General features: G+C 39.7%; 1 protein-coding gene across 1 annotated transcript; it reads left to right on the top strand.

The window, feature by feature from the left end:
• Nucleotides 1–12,436: 12,436 nt before the first annotated feature.
• On the top strand, nt 12,437–16,497 carry LOC110157865 (PHD and RING finger domain-containing protein 1-like). Its single transcript, XM_020922251.2, has 7 exons — nt 12,437–12,844; nt 13,740–13,823; nt 14,341–14,465; nt 14,555–14,646; nt 15,224–15,408; nt 15,997–16,081; nt 16,157–16,497. The coding sequence occupies exons 1-7, from the start codon at nt 12,695–12,697 to the stop codon at nt 16,186–16,188; spliced, it is 753 nt and encodes a 250-aa protein (XP_020777910.2). The 5' UTR covers nt 12,437–12,694; the 3' UTR covers nt 16,189–16,497.
• Nucleotides 16,498–18,157: the final 1,660 nt, after the last annotated feature.

Genomic DNA, 18,157 nt, shown 5'->3' with positions numbered 1-18,157 from the left:
TCCTGGTTCAATTCTGGTTTAGACCTGGTTTAGTTCTGTTTTAGTCACGGAAACAAAAATTCGTTGTTAACTGTTTATTCACTGCTTTTCTTCCTCTAAACACAGTAACAGTTAGGGCATCTGGTATAAAGTCCTCCAAGAGCCACATCACCCTGTAGAAACATGATAACTGTTTCAATAGGAAGTATACTTTGAAAAAATCTTTTAAAATAATTTTAGTTGTTAGTGTTTTAGGTGTTAGTTTTAGTTTGTTCATCTGTGCTCTGTGTTTTGTTGGTTCTCAAACATCTTCCTTTTTTCTGAAAGATACAGAGATTTTATTTCAAGTGTTAACCTTACTTTCAGAATGGTGCAAAAAACACTAACATCAGCTATAACATTCATGAACTTACCCAGCAGAGCTCTGGATATCAGTCTTTGTTTGTAGACGACTCTGGAAGCAACACATTCAAATCTTAGTACAACTGTTATTAGGATCTTATTTTCAGACCTAGAGTTTTATTTCATACCTGACAGTTTCGACTGCTCACTAGCGTCTTCCTCAGGGTGGTCACGTGATGCTGCTGTGACGTGTCTGGTCAGCTGATTTAAACGGGTTAGGGTTAGTTTTCCTACCGGTGGAAGCAGGACGACAGCGCCACCTGCAGTCCCACTTCCTCAGGACAGTATCCCAGGTGTGTGAGAGTAAGAAAGCCCCCTCGTCCCGGTTTACAGTCCTGTGGGCACATTTCCGTATTTCCATTGCTTCTTTAATCCAGCGGCGATGTTTGTTTTCCTCTGTCTTAATGATGTTTGCTCCATCCCAGTCCATAACGTGGTTCTCTTTTTACAATGGTCAGAAATGGCCGATTTGAGTTGTTCCTGTTCTGCTTTGTGTTTTGTTGCTTGTGTTTCGCCTTCGCTGTTTCCTTCTCACATTCTGTTCTATGTTTCTTTTTTCATGTACTGAACGCCCTCCCTGTTTCCCCGATGTATGTTTTATTGCAGGACATGCAGGGTATGTCGTATATTACATTAGCAACATCACGTGACCAGTCTGAGGAAGACGCTAGTGAGCAGTCGAAACTGTCAGGTATGAAATAACACTCTAGGTCTGAAAAAAAAGAACGTAATAACTAGGGGTGTCACATTATCGCGTTAATTGCGATTAATTAATTACAGTCATATTTAGCGCGTTATGTTTTTTAATCGCGTTAATCTCATTTTTAATCTCTAACTTTACTGTTTCTGTATGCGAGTTGCTTTATTATAAAACCTGTTTTTATGCGTTGCTGGGACAACAACACACACACAAAAACACATTTATATATTTTTTTATTTCGGTAATTCCACTCATTGCCGGAAACCCACACAAAACGCAGTAAGAAAGATGTAAACGTCATGTTCACGTTGGCGGCGTCAGGTACAATGGACGAGGTCGTAGAGCCAGTAGAACAGAGTCAGCAGTGCACAGGTAAAAACACATTCGTGTCTTGGAAATTATTCTCCCGACGTGAAATATAAAAGAAAATAACTAATATAATATCGCCTACAACTTAAATGTCACTGGTGAAAACAACCTGCATAGGCTCATGATGTCTGCACTACTGTCCTATAGTGACCTGAAACATGAGGGGACACGCACACACACACACACTCACAAACACAAACACACACACACAAACACACACACACACACACACCTTCATCATCGTCATTAACCTGAGAACGCGCGGACCACGTTTCTTTCCGTAGACACTGCGCGGACACTGACGTGCTGCCGTGAGCCGCATGTGGATCGTGTTTTCTCACGTACGCTGCGTAAACCGCACTTCCTCCTGTGAGCCTCTAAACCAGAACTAACACCAAGACTAAAACCGGGACTAACCCAGTCCAGGTCTAAACCAGGTCTAAAACAGGTCTAAACCAGGACTAAACCAGGACTAAACCAGGACTAAACCAGGACTAACACCAGGACTAAACCAGGACTAAACCAGGACTAAACCAGGACTAAACCAGGACTAAAACCAGGACTAAAACCAGGACTAACCCATTCCAGGACTAAACTAGGACTATAGTAGGACTAAAGCAGGTCTAAACCAGGACCAAAACCAGGACTAAAACCAGTGATCTCATATATAAAACATTTCTCTATCAATAATATTTTTAATATGGTTAAGGAAAGACTGGACTTTTTATTGTCTTTAAGTCGACAAAAGTTATTATGTTCAGATTTCCTCGTCTTTGCTACTTTACAGCAAACAGTTTCTTATTCATGGAGACTTGGGCTCAACAGCCAATTTGGAGAGATTTGTTAAACAATAAATGACTTTATAAAGTCACTTTTTTTTTGTTCTATATCAGTTGTTTTTGATCTGCCACAATAATGTAATAATGAATTTAAATGAAAATACCTCAAGTTGAAGCTTTTCTCAGCAATTTTTAAGGTGAGATTAAAATGAGATTAATTAGATTAATTAATTACAGATCATAATTAATTAATACATTTTTTTAATCGCATGACAGCACTAATAATAACATAGAATATTGGAAGACCAAATGAATCTCATTGGACTTAGTACAACTGTCACACTCTTGTAGATGGAAAGTCAAACACAATTTGTTTCATGGGAACAGCCCTTACATTAACTCTAATTTCAAATAAAACACCACAAACATGTTTTAACAATGACTACATTCTAGTCCAGAGAAGCACATAAAATCTTTGAAAAGTCTCACCTCCAGATCAGCTCTCATAATCCTCCTGCTCCACACTGTGTCCTCTGCTCCTGGATCTGTCCTGTGTCCTGCTACATTAAAATTTTCCCTCCAAATGTTTTGGGGAGGGGAATTCCAGAGGGAGGAGCCTCACCACAGATTAGAATAAAGTCATGTTTCCTCAACCTGATTAAAACATGCAGGTCTGACATTGGCCACAATCAAGCGACCTTTGTAAGGTTTACAAATGCTGGACAGAGAAACATAAAAAAATCATGTTATTGTTGTCAAATTTGTTTTTGCAATTTGAGCAACTCCTCTCGGACCGTTTTTTCAGTGTACATCTCATGGTATATTTATTGCAATATTTTGTGGAGGCTATGCTACTTTTTACTCTTAAAATGCCTTGACAAGACTTAATCCAAAGAACTAAGACTTCAAAGTGTTGGAGCTGTCATTTCTTCTTGTAGTCTGCACTGAAATGGAGCAAAGGATCATGGTCTATGTAGTCCTCTGTCTTTTTTTTATTTTTTTTTTAGCTATTGCTGCACCATAACTCTTCATTTAAGCAAAGAGATTTGGAATTCGATATATTGTGATGCTCCACGATATTATACACGCGTCAAGAATCTCAGACTTCCGGTCACTGCGCAATGCATACTGGGAAGGATTTTCCGAAAAAGTGAGCATCAAACGGTCATGTTTGTTTTCCCAGTGGGATGCGTCTATTGTCAAAGCTGATCTTTTCAAGTCTTTTGAACCATATCACTTTTGTTTCTGGTTCTGATATTGTCATATTTTAGTTTTGGGATTTGGACATTGTTAATTATGTGGTTGTTGGATCCTAACAGCAGAAAACAGCTCGAGAAAATTGTTTGCGAAGTCCATAGATGCAAAAGGGAATCAGATGTGTGTGACTGCAAACCTCTGTTCAAACTGTTTCCCTTCCCAACGGAATTGAAAAATAGTGAAAGGCGATGGGCAGTATTGATCCACAGGAAGGACCAAAAAGGAAACCTTTGACTGTCTAAATCGGGGGTCTCAAACTCAATTTACCTGGGGCCACATTAGATAAAGTCTGAGTGAGGCTGGGCCGCATTGAGTATTCGATAAATAGTGGTTGCACGGAAAAAAAGACACACTTTCTTAATCTTAAAAACAGTTCAGAACATGAAAATGTATTCAGAACATAAGTTTAAACTAATACGTCTACTCTTCTTCTTTTGCCTACTCCTTTTGCTGGTTGAAACCTGGCTACGATTCATCTTGTACAGCTGAGAGATATTTGGCTTGCAGGAGGAAGCAGATCCTCAGGATAGATTGAAGATGCTCATCAGTGAGCCTTGACCTGTATTAGGTGCTTTCACACCGACAGTATTTGGTGCGCACCAAACGATCCATTCGAACCAGAAGTGGTTAGTTCGGTTCGTTTGCGTTGGTGTGAAAGCGTCAATCGGACTCTGACCCGGACCAACTCAAGTGGACCGAGACCGCAAAAAAGAGGTGGTCTCGGTTCGCTTGAATCCGCACCAAATGACCAACTTTGGTGCGGTTCCTCTGGTGTGAACGCGAACCCGGTGTTCCGGATTGTCTGGCGATCAGTTTAACTGGTAAAGGCGGGGCCACATCTGGAAGCATGGGGGGCGTGTCCTCTCGCTTCCATTCACTCCCATAGAGACACAAAACTGCCAGAGCTGTATTGTCGCGTTAAACCTTCTTTATCGTGGCATATTATTTCCCCATTGAAAAATAATCCAAATGTATCCCGCACATGTTCCCATCAAGACCTGGTTTGAAATAACAAACGTTGCTCTTTACTGCAGCGCATGAACGCGCTCAACGACTTGATCTGTTCACTGCTCCAGACGCTCCTATAACAGGTGCCATATCACTATGTCGTGTAACAAATAAACATGGTCAAACACAAAATACTGTCCGTGTCTTCACTGTCATGAATGTTGTGTTTGTGTAGACATGTACAGGCTTATATAATGTGTATAATGATCTAGTTCACACAATTTGCTACCAAAATAGGGACTGACTCTTTGGATCATTTTGACACAATCACCCAGAGTGAAATATTACACAACATCTTGCTGTGAACACAACAGGTAGACATCTGTATATAACCAGATGAAAAATGGGGTTGTATGGCTTTGTTTGTGCAAACGTTGAAAGATGACAGTCTCGCGCACTTGCAGTTGAGAAAGCATCAGAAGGGTTCTATGTTTTGCTGAAGAAAGATCTGTTTAGGCCACAAAAGTTCATACTCGACCGTATCGGTAAGGAAATGGCTATACAATGAGATATTGTTTATTGTTTATGTGTTCTATGAAATAACATTGTTGGTGACCTGCCTGCATTCAGCTGGAGGTCACCTTGGGCTTGGCTTAGGTCAAAATTCATGTACTGGGTCAAAGCAAAGCTGTGACCGTGGTACGACCAGTGGGTGTTTGTCATTGTCTTGGTGTTGGCTGGAATGGCCCTCCTGATGTAAGTCATTGGTAAGATGATGTAAGACATCAGCGTGATGTAATTCATCGCCACTAGTCCATGTGGAACAGGAACTGCAGTTTGTGCTGTTCAGGTTTCACTTGACGGTGGGATGAAGCTTTCACATGTAGATGTGAGTTTAAGTTGCCACATTAGTGTCAGACAGAGAGATGTTAGTGTAATTTTATTGTGCATGTTTTATTTGTATGTTATTTTTGTTGTTGTTGTTGTTGTTCTTGTTGTTGAAAACTAGCAAATAATAATATTTATTTATTATTTTCCACACTGTGTACAGTGTGCCTTACATATTGGGGTAAAAGAACCCTTTTCAATGCAATAAATATTAAATTAATGAATATTGTGTGTGTATATATATATATATATATATATATATATAATGTCCCCCCCGAACTGCCACCTTACCGTGGTGGGGGAGTTTGAGTGCCCGAATGACCCTAGGAGCTATGTTGCCCGGGGCATTACGCCCCTGGTAGGGTCTCCCATGGCAAATAGGTCCTAGGTGACGGGGCAGACAAGGAGCAGTTCGCAGCACCCTTATGAACTTAGAAATATCGAGGACCCCTGCCCTAACCCCAGGCCTGGCTCCAGGGTGGAGCCAGGCCTGGGGTTGGGGCAGGGGAACCCAGGGAAGACGTAGGACACGCTGTAGGGACTATGTCTCTCGGCTGGCCTGGGAACGTGTCAGGATCCCCCTGGAAGAGCTGGAGGAAGTGTGTGTGGAGAGGGAAGTCTGGGAGGCCCTTCTCAGACTGCTGGCCAGAGAGAGAGAGAGAGAGAGAGAGAGAGAGAGAGAGAGAGAGAGAGAGAGAGAGATTGAGAGAGAGAGAGAGAGAGATTGAGAGAGAGAGAGAGAGAGAGAGAGAGAGAGAGAGAGAGAGAGAGAGAGAGAGAGTGAGATTTAGAGAGAGAGAGAGAGAGAGAGAGAGATTTTGAGAGAGAGAGATTTAGAGAGAGAGATTTAGAGAGAGAGAGAGATTTTGAGATTTTGAGAGAGAGAGAGAGAGAGAGATTGAGATTGAGAGAGATTGAGAGATAGAGATTGAGAGATTTAGAGATTGAGAGAGAGAGAGATTGAGAGAGATTTAGAGATTGAGAGATAGAGATTGAGAGAGAGATTGAGAGATTTAGAGATTGAGAGATTGAGAGATAGAGATTGAGAGATAGAGAGATTTAGAGATTTAGAGAGATTTAGAGATTTTGAGAGAGAGAGATTGAGAGAGAGAGATTGAGAGAGAGAGAGATTGAGAGAGAGAGATTGAGAGAGAGAGATTGAGAGAGATTGAGAGAGATTGAGAGAGATTGAGAGAGATTGAGAGTTAGAGATTGAGAGAGAGAGATTGAGAGTTAGAGATTGAGAGAGAGAGAGAGATTGAGAGAGAGAGATTGAGAGAGAGAGATTGAGAGAGAGAGATTGAGAGAGAGAGATTGAGAGATTGAGATTGAGAGAGATTGAGAGAGATTGAGAGTTAGAGATTGAGAGAGAGAGATTGAGAGAGATTGAGATTGAGAGAGATTGAGAGAGATTGAGAGTTAGAGATTGAGAGTTGAGAGAGATTGAGAGTTAGAGATTTAGAGATAGAGATTGAGAGTTAGAGATTTAGAGATTGAGAGATTGAGAGAGATTGAGAGAGATTGAGAGTTAGAGATTGAGAGATAGAGATTGAGAGATAGAGATATAGAGATAGATTGAGATTGAGGATAGAGAGATTGAGAGATAGAGAGATAGATTGAGATAGAGAGATAGAGAGATTGAGAGATTTGAGATTAGAGAGATAGAGAGATTGAGAGATTGAGAGATTGAGAGAGAGAGATTGAGAGATTGAGATTGAGAGAGATTGAGATTGAGATTGAGATTGAGATAGAGAGATAGAGAGAGAGATTGAGATAGAGAGAGATTGAGATTGAGATTGAGATTGATTCTCATTTGTTTAAAGCAACACTGGAGCAGGGAGAATAAACACCAGAGCAAGAAAAGAGCCACAAACAACAGAACTATAACAGAGCCACACTGAAACACCAGAACTAAAGGAGCCACAACCAGGACTAAACCAGGACTGAACCTACACCGTGTCATTAGCAAATCAGCAAATTACATAACATACGCCTCAGCCACAGAACCAATGACCAGGAGACTACACCAGGACTGAACCAGGACTGAGAGAGAGAGACTTTAGTGTATTTACACGGCTAGGTTCAGTCTGGGTTCAGTCTGGGTTCAGTCCTGGTGTAGTTCTACTGGTGCTCAGCTCTGTAGCTGCGACGTACATATATAAAATCTGCTAATAACATGGGTAGGTTCGGTCCTGGTTTGGTCCTGGTGTAGTCCTGGTTCAGTCCTGTTTTAGTCCTGGTTGTGGCTCCTTTAGTTCTGGTGCTCAGTGTGGCACGTTACAAGGCATCCAGCATCTCTACTGTGTGTGCGGTGTGTGTGTGTTGTGTGTTCGGCCTTAATGGGCTTTCTCACCAATGGGCTGACCCCTTAGTGATGTGTACGAGTTGGCTAAAGCGTGGGAACGTATCAGCAAAACATGGGAACAAATTAACTAAAACGAAGGATTTAGTATCTTTTTTCACATACGCCATCAGGCAGGCTCCATACTGACTCAACTGTCAGTGGGACACTTCCTGCTTCTCCTCTCCTCTTTTTTTTTTAAAGTCTTATGTAATGGTAAAAAAAACAACAACAATAGCCTTTGTTAACAGTCTATGTGAATACTGTTCGGAAATAGTGGCTTTGGTTGTTCTGAATGATTGTATCTGGAGCTGGGCTTGTTCACTAACTCACTGGTTGGTGAGACATTTCCTGCTTCTCCCCTGTGTTGTTTTGTTTGAGAAATTATGTTATGTTAGGTTTAGGTGTTTTATTCTGTCATCTTAACTTATTAAAATAATTTGACTCTAATAATAAAGAAACATGAGGTAAGATAGTAGCTTATTTTGAATGTGCACACACCTTAACACTGTTTCTGTTTCTGTGTCTGTTCCCATGGTGACTGGTTTGGAGGGGCCAGCTGAGCCCTGGTCCTGAGATCTGATGAAGCTGACGAGAAGAACTCTGTCTCCTGTCTCCAGAAGATGAAGAACGAGAGATGGAGCTGATCAGAAGTGATGTGATGAAGCTGACCAGAAGAACCCTCTCTCCGGACATTTGGGTCACTGTTGGCTGAACTATCAGAGCACATCGCACAGCCGAGGGCAAAGTTTACACAGCAGCACAATCTGAGCCCTCACAACACAACATAACACACTGCTCACAACCAGTGCCAACAACGTCAGCAAAACTATAATAAGAGTCTACAGTCCCAGACAGAGGCAGATAGAGCAGTGAGCGACTGCTGCGGGTCTGTCCACTGCTTTGAGTTTCTCTTCGCTCTCTCCGTTGTGGAGGAACATTTTGGCAGCTGCAGCAGCCAATTAAGTTTTGACTGAGCCAGCTAGCCAGCCAATAACTTTATCAGCCAGCCATTATTCTCAAAACAAACAGCTTCGGGGTCTAATCAGAAGTGATGTGAGGACGCTGACCAAAAGAACCATGTCTTCAGCAGATGAAGGACAAGAGCAGATCAGAAGTGCTTTGATGAAGGTGACCAGAAGAACCGTGTGTTTCCAGAAGATGAAGAACAAGATGGAGTTGATCAGAAAGCATCCGGAAATCTGTCAATAAATGGAAGGTTGATTTGGAATTCTCATGTTTTTTTTTTTGTTTTTTTTAAGAATTATACAAAGTAAATACTTAGTGCAATTAGTGCATTATATAACTTTTTATTATAGATATGAGTGTTGTGCATATCATAGTGGCTGTAATTAGTAAGTTATAGATAGTATATTATATGGACAAGTTATTGTATTGTATTGTATATATTGTCTGGAATCCACAGTATAGCAGTAAACCCATCTACCAGTCAGGTGACACCATCAGGTCAAGTCACAGGTCACATCTGTGGAACGCATCTGTTACAACCCAGCTCATTGGGGTGAGGGAAGTAACAAAAATAAAACCAAGATGTAAAAAGGAATACATTAAATAATGTTTAATTAACAGGAATGTAAAGGTAAATTAACAAAAGACTAAAATATACAGAGAATAACCTAAACTAAGAAACAGAACAACAGAATAAACTGAGTTTTGCGCCATAAAAGGGGTCACGCAGGCTTACACAAAATGAGTGCTAAAATTAAGGGACAAATGCGAAACCAAAAGTCAAGTTCCCCAAATTAAACCACATAAGCCCACAAACAGAATCAAGTGACCAAATCAAAAAAAGGCACAAAACAGAACTAAACTAAACTACACACAAGAACACAAAATGGCATACTGACCACCAAGGCCAGCAGCCCTGAACAGGTGCTGGTCATCTCCTTAAGTAGGGAGTGGTGGCTGCAGGTGAGGTGGGCATAGACCTGCCCACCAATCATGGACCAGAGCTCCCGCAGCAGGAATCAGGAGAGCTCAGCAAAATAATTAGAACACACAAAACAAATTAGAACTAAAGGCCTAGGGCCGTAACAGCATCTATTTCTTGGTGGGGGGTTTTAGCATTAAAAACTTCTATTTTGCATTTACTATTGGCAAGGTAAATGCCAAACTGGTTGTCCAATAATACACAAATGCAGATTGATATATGAACTTTTAAACAATAGTAAATATAAAATGAATATAGGCTATGTACAAGAGGTTGGGCAAGGAAATACAGTACAAAATATTGTAGATTGGACATAACAGGTTATCTACTATTATCTACTACATATTTGCACAAAAGGCATTTGAAGGGGCCCTGCAAACAACTTACATCTCCATCTCCTGACCTGCCAGAACCTCCTGCTGCTACAGAAAATGGAGAGGGGACGAGCTCTGGACTTTCAGCATCCACTCAAGCTTCTCCTGAAAAATAGTGGGATGAATTTAGCAAAGAAAACAGAATTTACTGAAAAACAAAATAATAAATGTGTGGCGTGGAGAACACTGCAGTAGAGCACATTCTTCCTTCCTTCTGGTGTAGTCTTGGTACCTTCATTAGAAGTAGTTTAATCATGTTGGCTTGTTACTTGAATTATTATTGACTTTTGGATGTCTTGGGATTTTTTTCAAGACACATTTTATGTAATCTTTCCGAGAGACTATAATTGTGGATGAATTTAAAACTACTGTACAAATGATGGCACACACCCTTTTAGTCACAAGTGCAGTTCCTCTGGTTCTGACACAAAAAAACACAGCAAGCAAACATTAAAGTCTGTAAAACACATTTACAACGCCCAACAAGGCCATGAACGGGTCTATACAGAATGATAGATTGATTTTTGTGAAGGGTACTGTTAGGTGTGTTCTATCAGAGAAATAAAGACTAGAATTGATAGATTAAAATCACAAAAATGTATTCCCTATTCAATACGATTCTAACACAGAGCTCTGGGTCAAATCACTGTCCCTGATGGCCTACAGCTACACAGGACTTACATCAGGCGGTCTGAACGCCTGAGTTTCCCTCAGCCCAGAAATATAAAACATCAGTATGAATATGCAAATGATATATTGAGCAGGTTCACGCCTTGGAACCTCCCTGAAGCTTCTCCGTTGTCCTTTGCCATAAGGGGATGACAGCCAGGTTTAAATACAGCCAAGTGTACTTAGGCTTGGTGCCAGCCAAAACGACTCCACCGCAGTTGCTCTGTAAAGAATTTCCTTAAAAATACACAACCTTCATCTCTGCAAAGGGAATACCTTAAAAATATATATATATGTTTTCACACAGTGGTACCTTTAAACATATATATCAGATTTCAGTGGTTAAGCATTAACTCAATGTGTAATATTCAAACAAACAGTGTTGGGGAGTAACAGATTACATGTAGCGGAGTTACGTAATCAGAGTACAAATGATGAGTAACTGTATTCAGTTACAGTTACTGTTTCAGTGAGTGGTAATTGGATTACAGTTACTCTGTTGAAATAAATGGATTACATGGTGGTATTTTCCTGTTTTCACATTTTGGGCTAAACCAGGACTAAACCAGGTCTAAACTAGAATTAAAACCAGGATTAAACGAGGTCTAAACCAGGTCTAAACCAGGTCTAAACCAGGATTAAACCAGGACTAAACCAGGTCTAATCCAGGACTAAACCAGGTCTAAAACAGGACTAAAACAGGTCGAAACCAGGTCTAAACCAGGACTAAACTAGAACTAAAACCAGGACTAAACCAGCTCTAAACCAGGTCTAAACCAGGTCTAAACCAGGTCTAAACCAGGACTAAACTAGAACTAAAACCAGGTCTAAACCAGGACTAAACTAGAACTAAAACCAGGTCTAAAACAGGACTAAAAGAGGACTAAAACAGGATTTAAGAGGACTGAACCATGCTGCACGGTGTTTCCTCGTCTTTTATCAATAATATTTTTAATTTGGTTCAGTAAAGTCTGGGCTTTTTATTTTCTTTTAGCAGACAAAACGTCTTATGTGAATATATCCTTAGTCTTTGCTTCTCTACAGCAAATCAAGTAATCCAAATTATTCAGATTATGTTTGTCACGCCCCTGCCTGTGACCTGAGTCTTCCTTGTGTGGATGTGGGCGGAGTCTGCTGGGAGCACCTGCTCTCCATCTGCAATCAAGCCTGCTACAAAGGCCCAGCTCTCCAGCCAGACTCTGCCAGATTGTTTCGTCTACCTGATGGTGATTCTACCAGTTGGCTCAGTTTGTGGTTCTACGTCGCTTCCTGTTACTTACCTGCATTTTTGTATTTTCTAGTTCCCGCTGTGGAAGACTCCGGCATTCCAGCTCCTGGCTCCTCGCTCCTCCACTGCTTATCCTGCCTCAAGAAACCTTTGTTTCCTTTTTGCATTTTTGCCCTCGTTCTGAGTCTGTTTTTGGGGTCCACTCCAGTGGTACACAACAATGTTACTCACTTTCAGTAAATTAATGGATTCCGTTACAAACTACATTTTGGGGTATGTAATCTGTAATCTGTAGGGGAATACATTTTAAAAGTAACCTTCCCAACACTGCAAACAAATATATAATTTCAGTATTTAATATACGCACAATACTTTATTACTTGATATAGTCTTCAGTACAAAAATTAATACAAAAAATAACATCTAATTAAACACCTAAATTGCCTAAAAGTTGTTACATTTATTCTGGAAAAAGGTAAACAAATAAACAAACAAACCGCGCCTTTATTTTGGAAAACGTCAAGCGGAAGTGGATTTCCAGCTGGCGGAAGTTTGCCAAACCATTCGAACATGTCGTGCAGAGGTCTTCGTGTTTATTTGTTTGGGGCGCTCTCACAAAACAGCACGACTATTTTATGATCTTTTAAGAAGCGTGTCAGCCATCCAAAGCAGGTTAGCCAAACCTCAGTGAGCTAAAAGTGTGAGAAGTCGCGGTTTGCAGAGAAAGAAAGCCTATAAGTGAGAGTTTGTGGTTGAAAATAGCCTGCGGTGTACACATACACTATTGAAAAACCCGTAGTAATTCAAATATGGAGCAGCCACAACCAGCTAAAGAAAACACTGAAGTTTCGACTGAGAAGTGTTATATTTGCCTGGGTCCATTTGAAGATCAAGCCGTGGGAACTCTTGAAAGTTGTCAGCACGAATTTTGTCTTGAATGTATTCTCCAGTGGTCTAAGGTAAGGCAGGATACAGTATTATCAACAACGTTTGCGTTTCAGTGCGTTTCCTTACTGTTTTTGGTCAAATATGGGTGATAAAGTCAATGAATCGACTTACTGAGATTTTGTTTGTTTATACTAGGGTGACCAGACGTCCTTATTTACACTATTCACCTGGGACAGTCCCACTTTTGAGCCCTGTGTTCCCTGTCCCAGCAGATTTACCCAAAACCGTTGATTTGTCCCAGTTTTATATAAGAAATGTCCCAGATGTCCCTATTTTGGACCAATCTGATACCTGCCAACAGTAAAGAGGCATAAATTGTTGTCATTTGTTTTGTTAAAATATCCAAAGCTGCTTAAAAACGACCAAAACACAATGAAATTGTGACTATACTGACTCACATGTTAGTCATGAATGGGCAGAGTGCAGAAACAGTTATATTAGTTTATATTTTCAAAATATTCCACCCCCACAACATTCAAACTTTCTGACTTCAACAATTCAAACTTGCCTTGTTATTTAGCATCCATTTTCATTGTTCGCAGAAGACGTCTACAGAAACCAATTCAAGTGTTAATTCAAGAGTCTGCTTAAAAACACTGGGACTGGCAATGATAATTAGCTGTGTTGTTGTGCAAGACATTTATTCACAAAGCTGAAGATGTGCAAATTCTAAATTCATGACAGTAGGCTTGTCACAATATAAAATTTTACACCTTTATCAAAAAGTGCTGTCTATTTATTCCTCTAAATATTATGCGTCCAACTTAGTGAAGTCAGAATCCTTTAGAAATTTGGTCTGAATTGAAATTTATTTTTTCCAAGGGACTAATATTTTCTGTCAGTTAAAAGATTCAACTTTATTGCAATCTCATGAATAATATTAACCGTTTCTGAGTGGTTGAACAGACTGCCAACACCTGCCCTGTGGACCGGACCACTTTTACCATCATCCACCAGAGAAGGCGGATCGGAGGAGTCATTCAGAAGAAGGTAACCATCCATTGTGTTCACTACATTAATACACAGTTGGTGTTCATTTGCATTTGCTGTTATTGTGCCCTCTATCTTACTACCATGCATGATATTTTAGCATCATGGACTTCATAGTGTGGTATTAATTCTCGTATTAATTATCTATCCAACTGTATATTTTTCATTAACATGATTTAATTGTGTTTTCCATCGGTGTTTTAACTAAAGCTCAAATAATATATTTTATCATTTGTTTTATACTTTTTACTCTTCATAGGTTTGCATCACACTTCCAATTGACTTCAAACTTAGACAAACTTTACTGATCCACAAGGGAAATGATTTGTATATCATAAGAACCAAGAGTCAAAAATATAAATGTAAATACAAATTAATTCTAAATAAGTAGCAGAGTGCTTTATTGTACTCTGAAAATGGCAATATAAACTTTTGGATTTGATTTGAATTTTAAACTAAACTGTCCCATAATTTACTAATTACATGCACAGTCTCAAATGTTTTTTCCTTTCTGCAGATCAAAGTCACTGCACCTAAACACCTTGAGGAGTTGGAGGAGGAGCATTTGGCTGTGATCTGTGAAAACTGTGGCCGCAGCGACCGAAGGACCAGGATGCTTCTGTGTTCCCACTGTGACTCTGGGTAAGACCATAGACTGTGTAAGGATAAGACACTACAGGCCTCATATATGACCCTGTGAAGGTTAATGTTATGTTATACTTTCCTCAAAGGTTTCATATGAACTGCCTCAGACCTGCAGTGAGCGAGCGACCAGAGGGCTCCTGGATCTGTCCAGAATGTGAAGCCACTCTCAACCAACCTGGTAAGAAACACTCATTTTACATGAGCACCCACACGTTTCATATCATATCAAAGAGAATTCTTTGGGCGCAATAGCAAACTGTCACTGTCAGAATCATGTTTAGTTGTGTAATAGCAACTGAAACACAAAATCTTAACACAAACAACTTTTGCATTGTGTAAACTGTTTTGGTGCTTGCTTGTGTGCAACCTGCTTTGCTTGGATTGTTCCGCAGTATGGCATTAAATTTAGCTATATAGCATTTATTCACTGGGATGCATTTTATTGTAAGTAACTGGAAAAACATTGTCTTTTTTGTGAGCAGGGTACCTATTCCACAGAGCCAACCTGTAAATCGGCATGGTGGTTTCACCTGCTTGTGTCCATGATAAGTTTAAGGTCATTCCACTGTAGACATTCCAGGGAAAGACATAACATCTCTATGGAAACAAGGAGGTGGCAAGTTTCCCACCAGAACATTTACATAGAGCACCTTTTTAAATAGCTGACTGAATTTCAGTCACTTAATGTTTTGTGTCCAAGTCACATTCAGCTGAAACTCTGCATTGTGTTAGATAATGATCTTCTCTTCCTGTAGGTAGTTTTGCTGCAGAGGCGGACATCAGTGATGGAGAGCTGGAAGACATTTTGTCTGAAGCTGATGAGACGAGCAGCAGACTCCGCCCGTCCACTTTAAACCACAGCAGCTCTGGATCAGCACGACACAGTGAGAGAGTCCAGACCAGGTCTAACAGAGACCCCACTGCTCCCCAGTCCATAACGGTAAACTGCATCAACATTTTAAGGTTCTATTATGAGTTATTTAAGCTTATAACACTGTATTTCCAGTCACTGACTTTGGTATTGCATAATCATTTGAATTGCATATGGCAGGTTAGACCTACCATTTCACTGAAGCGTACTTAACATAATTATATTTTAGATTGAGCTTAAAGAAATGCTTGGATTTATTTTGACTATTTTGGGGATATTTGTAAATTGTGAATTTGAACTCTGCACAGTGCACTACTTCCTGTAATTATTCATTCATTCTTCATAATTCTTCATTTATTATTCATTCATTCTTCACAAATGGCCACTTATCTGATGCTAAATATTCACCAGAGGTCCTCCACCAAGTCATAATAAAAAATAAAAAATAAAAAAAAAGAAGAAGAAAATCTGCCATATGCACTTCATATTTTTGGCACAGATTTTGGCAGCCACGTTTGCCCCAGCAAGCTCCAAGGCAGCTGTGACGTCAGAAGCAAATTCACTTTCACTCACACACACATCTTTATGAGAGATTAGAGTGACAATAAAAATACAGAGGTACACATGAATGGAGTTTGTCTGTCTTTTTGTTTTCAGCGGGTGCCTAAATATTTATTACATACGTCAAGTTCCAACTCAACAACAGATAATACTCCTACTGCCAGTACTAGCACTTCAGATGGTAACACAGTACATTCATAATTTTTTCAAGATTGTACTTGCATTTTTTTGAATATCATTTATTTCATTTTTTTAGACAATGAACCAAGAAAGCGACGGAGAACATGACACCACACAGGATTGCTGCGTCCTTGCACTTATTGACCACAAGATGGCGCCATTCCTCCGCAACAGTTGATTATAGGTCTTATGGCGTATTTGCTGCTGCTGTTCTAGTTTTTTGCAGAATTTAGATGAATTTTTTATTAAAAGATTGATTGTTAGCTATGTTCAGTGACTTTTTTGTTTTATTATTGTTTGAGTGATATTGTACTTGAATATCTGAATTAATCTGCTTTATATTATTTTTTGCCTCTTTTCTATTTTATTCTGAAGTTATGTTTGTATATGTTCTGAACTAAAAATCTCAACAACTAATCCCACTGCAGTTTTTTTTTCTGTTTTATATCACCATTAATGATAAGTAAACGTTTAACATGTTCTTACTCAGAATATATTACAAAATTACAATATAAACAAATACAGAAATTAACAATGAAGTAACTCAAAAACTACTGACCAACATCATTTTTTAAAGATTTATTTAATCATTTTAAGATAAACCTCCAATTACAGGCAGTTTTTTTGCCCAAAAGTGGTTGTTACTTTCGGGCATTTCAAGCAAAGCAATAACATCTTCATGGAGATAAGTAGATGACAGAGCCTTCGCCAGAAAAGTTCCAGAAGTCTAAGCACTGTAGTACCATCAGCAGTGTTGGGAAGTTTACTTTTAAAATGTATTCCCCTACAGATTACAGATTACATACCCCAAAATGTAGTTTGTAACGGAATCCATGAAGTTACTTACGGTGAGTAACATAATCTGAATACTTTGGATTACTTGATTTGCTGTAGAGAAACAAAGACGAGGAAATCTTCACATAAGATGTTTTATCTGCTAAAAGAAAATAAAAAGCCCAGACTTTACTGAACCAAATTAAAAATATTATTGATAGAAGAGGAGGAGACACGTCTGCGCAGCATGATTTAGTCCTGTTAAATCTTGTTTTAGACCTGTTTTAGAACTGGTTTAGTCCTGGTTTAGACCTGCTTTTAGTCCTGCTTTAATCCTGGTTTAGTCCTGGTTTAGACCTAGTTTAGACCTGGTTTAGTCCTGCTAAATCCTGTTTTAGACATGGTTTAGACCTGGTTTTAGTCCTGGTTTAGTCCTGGTTTAGACCTAGTTTAGACCTGGTTTAGTCCTGGTTTAGTCCTGGTTTAGTCCTGTTAAATCCTGTTTTAGACATGGTTTAGACCTGGTTTTAGTCCTGCTTTTTTAGTCCTGGTTTAGTCCTGGTTTAGACCTAGTTTAGTCCTGGTTTAGTTCTCGTTTAGTCCTGTTAAATCCTGTTTTAGACATGGTTTAGAACTGGTTTAGTCCTGGTTTTAGTCCTGCTTTAGTCCTGGTTTAGACCTAGTTTAGACACTTGGGTTTAGACCTGGTTTAGTCCTGGTTTTAGACCTGGTTTAGTATCTTTGTACTCTGATTACGTAACTCTGGTACATGTAATCTGTTACTCCCCAACACTGACCATTAGTAATAGTAACAATCGAATACATCCCCTTTATTGAGCGCTCACATCTCTGTACAGACTCCACTCACTCGTGCATGTGGTGTATTGAGATTTGGTGGGAGGGCGTTGGGAAAAGCCTGCAGCTCATTTTGTCCCACTTTTCCCAGAACAATGCGCAGAAATACAAACGCACACCTTCACTGAGCATACAATGACATTACACAGCTACTGACAATACACGGAAAAATGCAGGATGTTATTTTTCTGGTGGGTGGCATGTGCGTTTATTGCCAAAAACAAATAGTTTGCCAGAGTTTTGGAGACGCTTTAAAATATTCCACCCAGTCCTTGTATTTGCAGAGGTCTCTGGTGCTAGGCTCGTGCACGTCAATGAGCATAGTTATCCTGCCACTACAAACACTCTTACACACTCCACAAAACACCCGAGACAAAATAATTATAACACTGAAAAATGATGTGAATGTCTGTGTCGATAGAATAATTTTAAAAGTAAACCTTGCATT

Source organism: Boleophthalmus pectinirostris, unplaced genomic scaffold (genome assembly GCF_026225935.1).
Source record: "Boleophthalmus pectinirostris isolate CB_2022bp ecotype Guang Dong unplaced genomic scaffold, ASM2622593v1 HiC_scaffold_8, whole genome shotgun sequence".
In the NCBI taxonomy this organism is placed as follows: Eukaryota; Metazoa; Chordata; class Actinopteri; order Gobiiformes; family Gobiidae; genus Boleophthalmus; species Boleophthalmus pectinirostris.
Note: the sequence above shows the minus strand (reverse complement) of the source record. Positions and strands in the feature narration are given on the sequence as shown.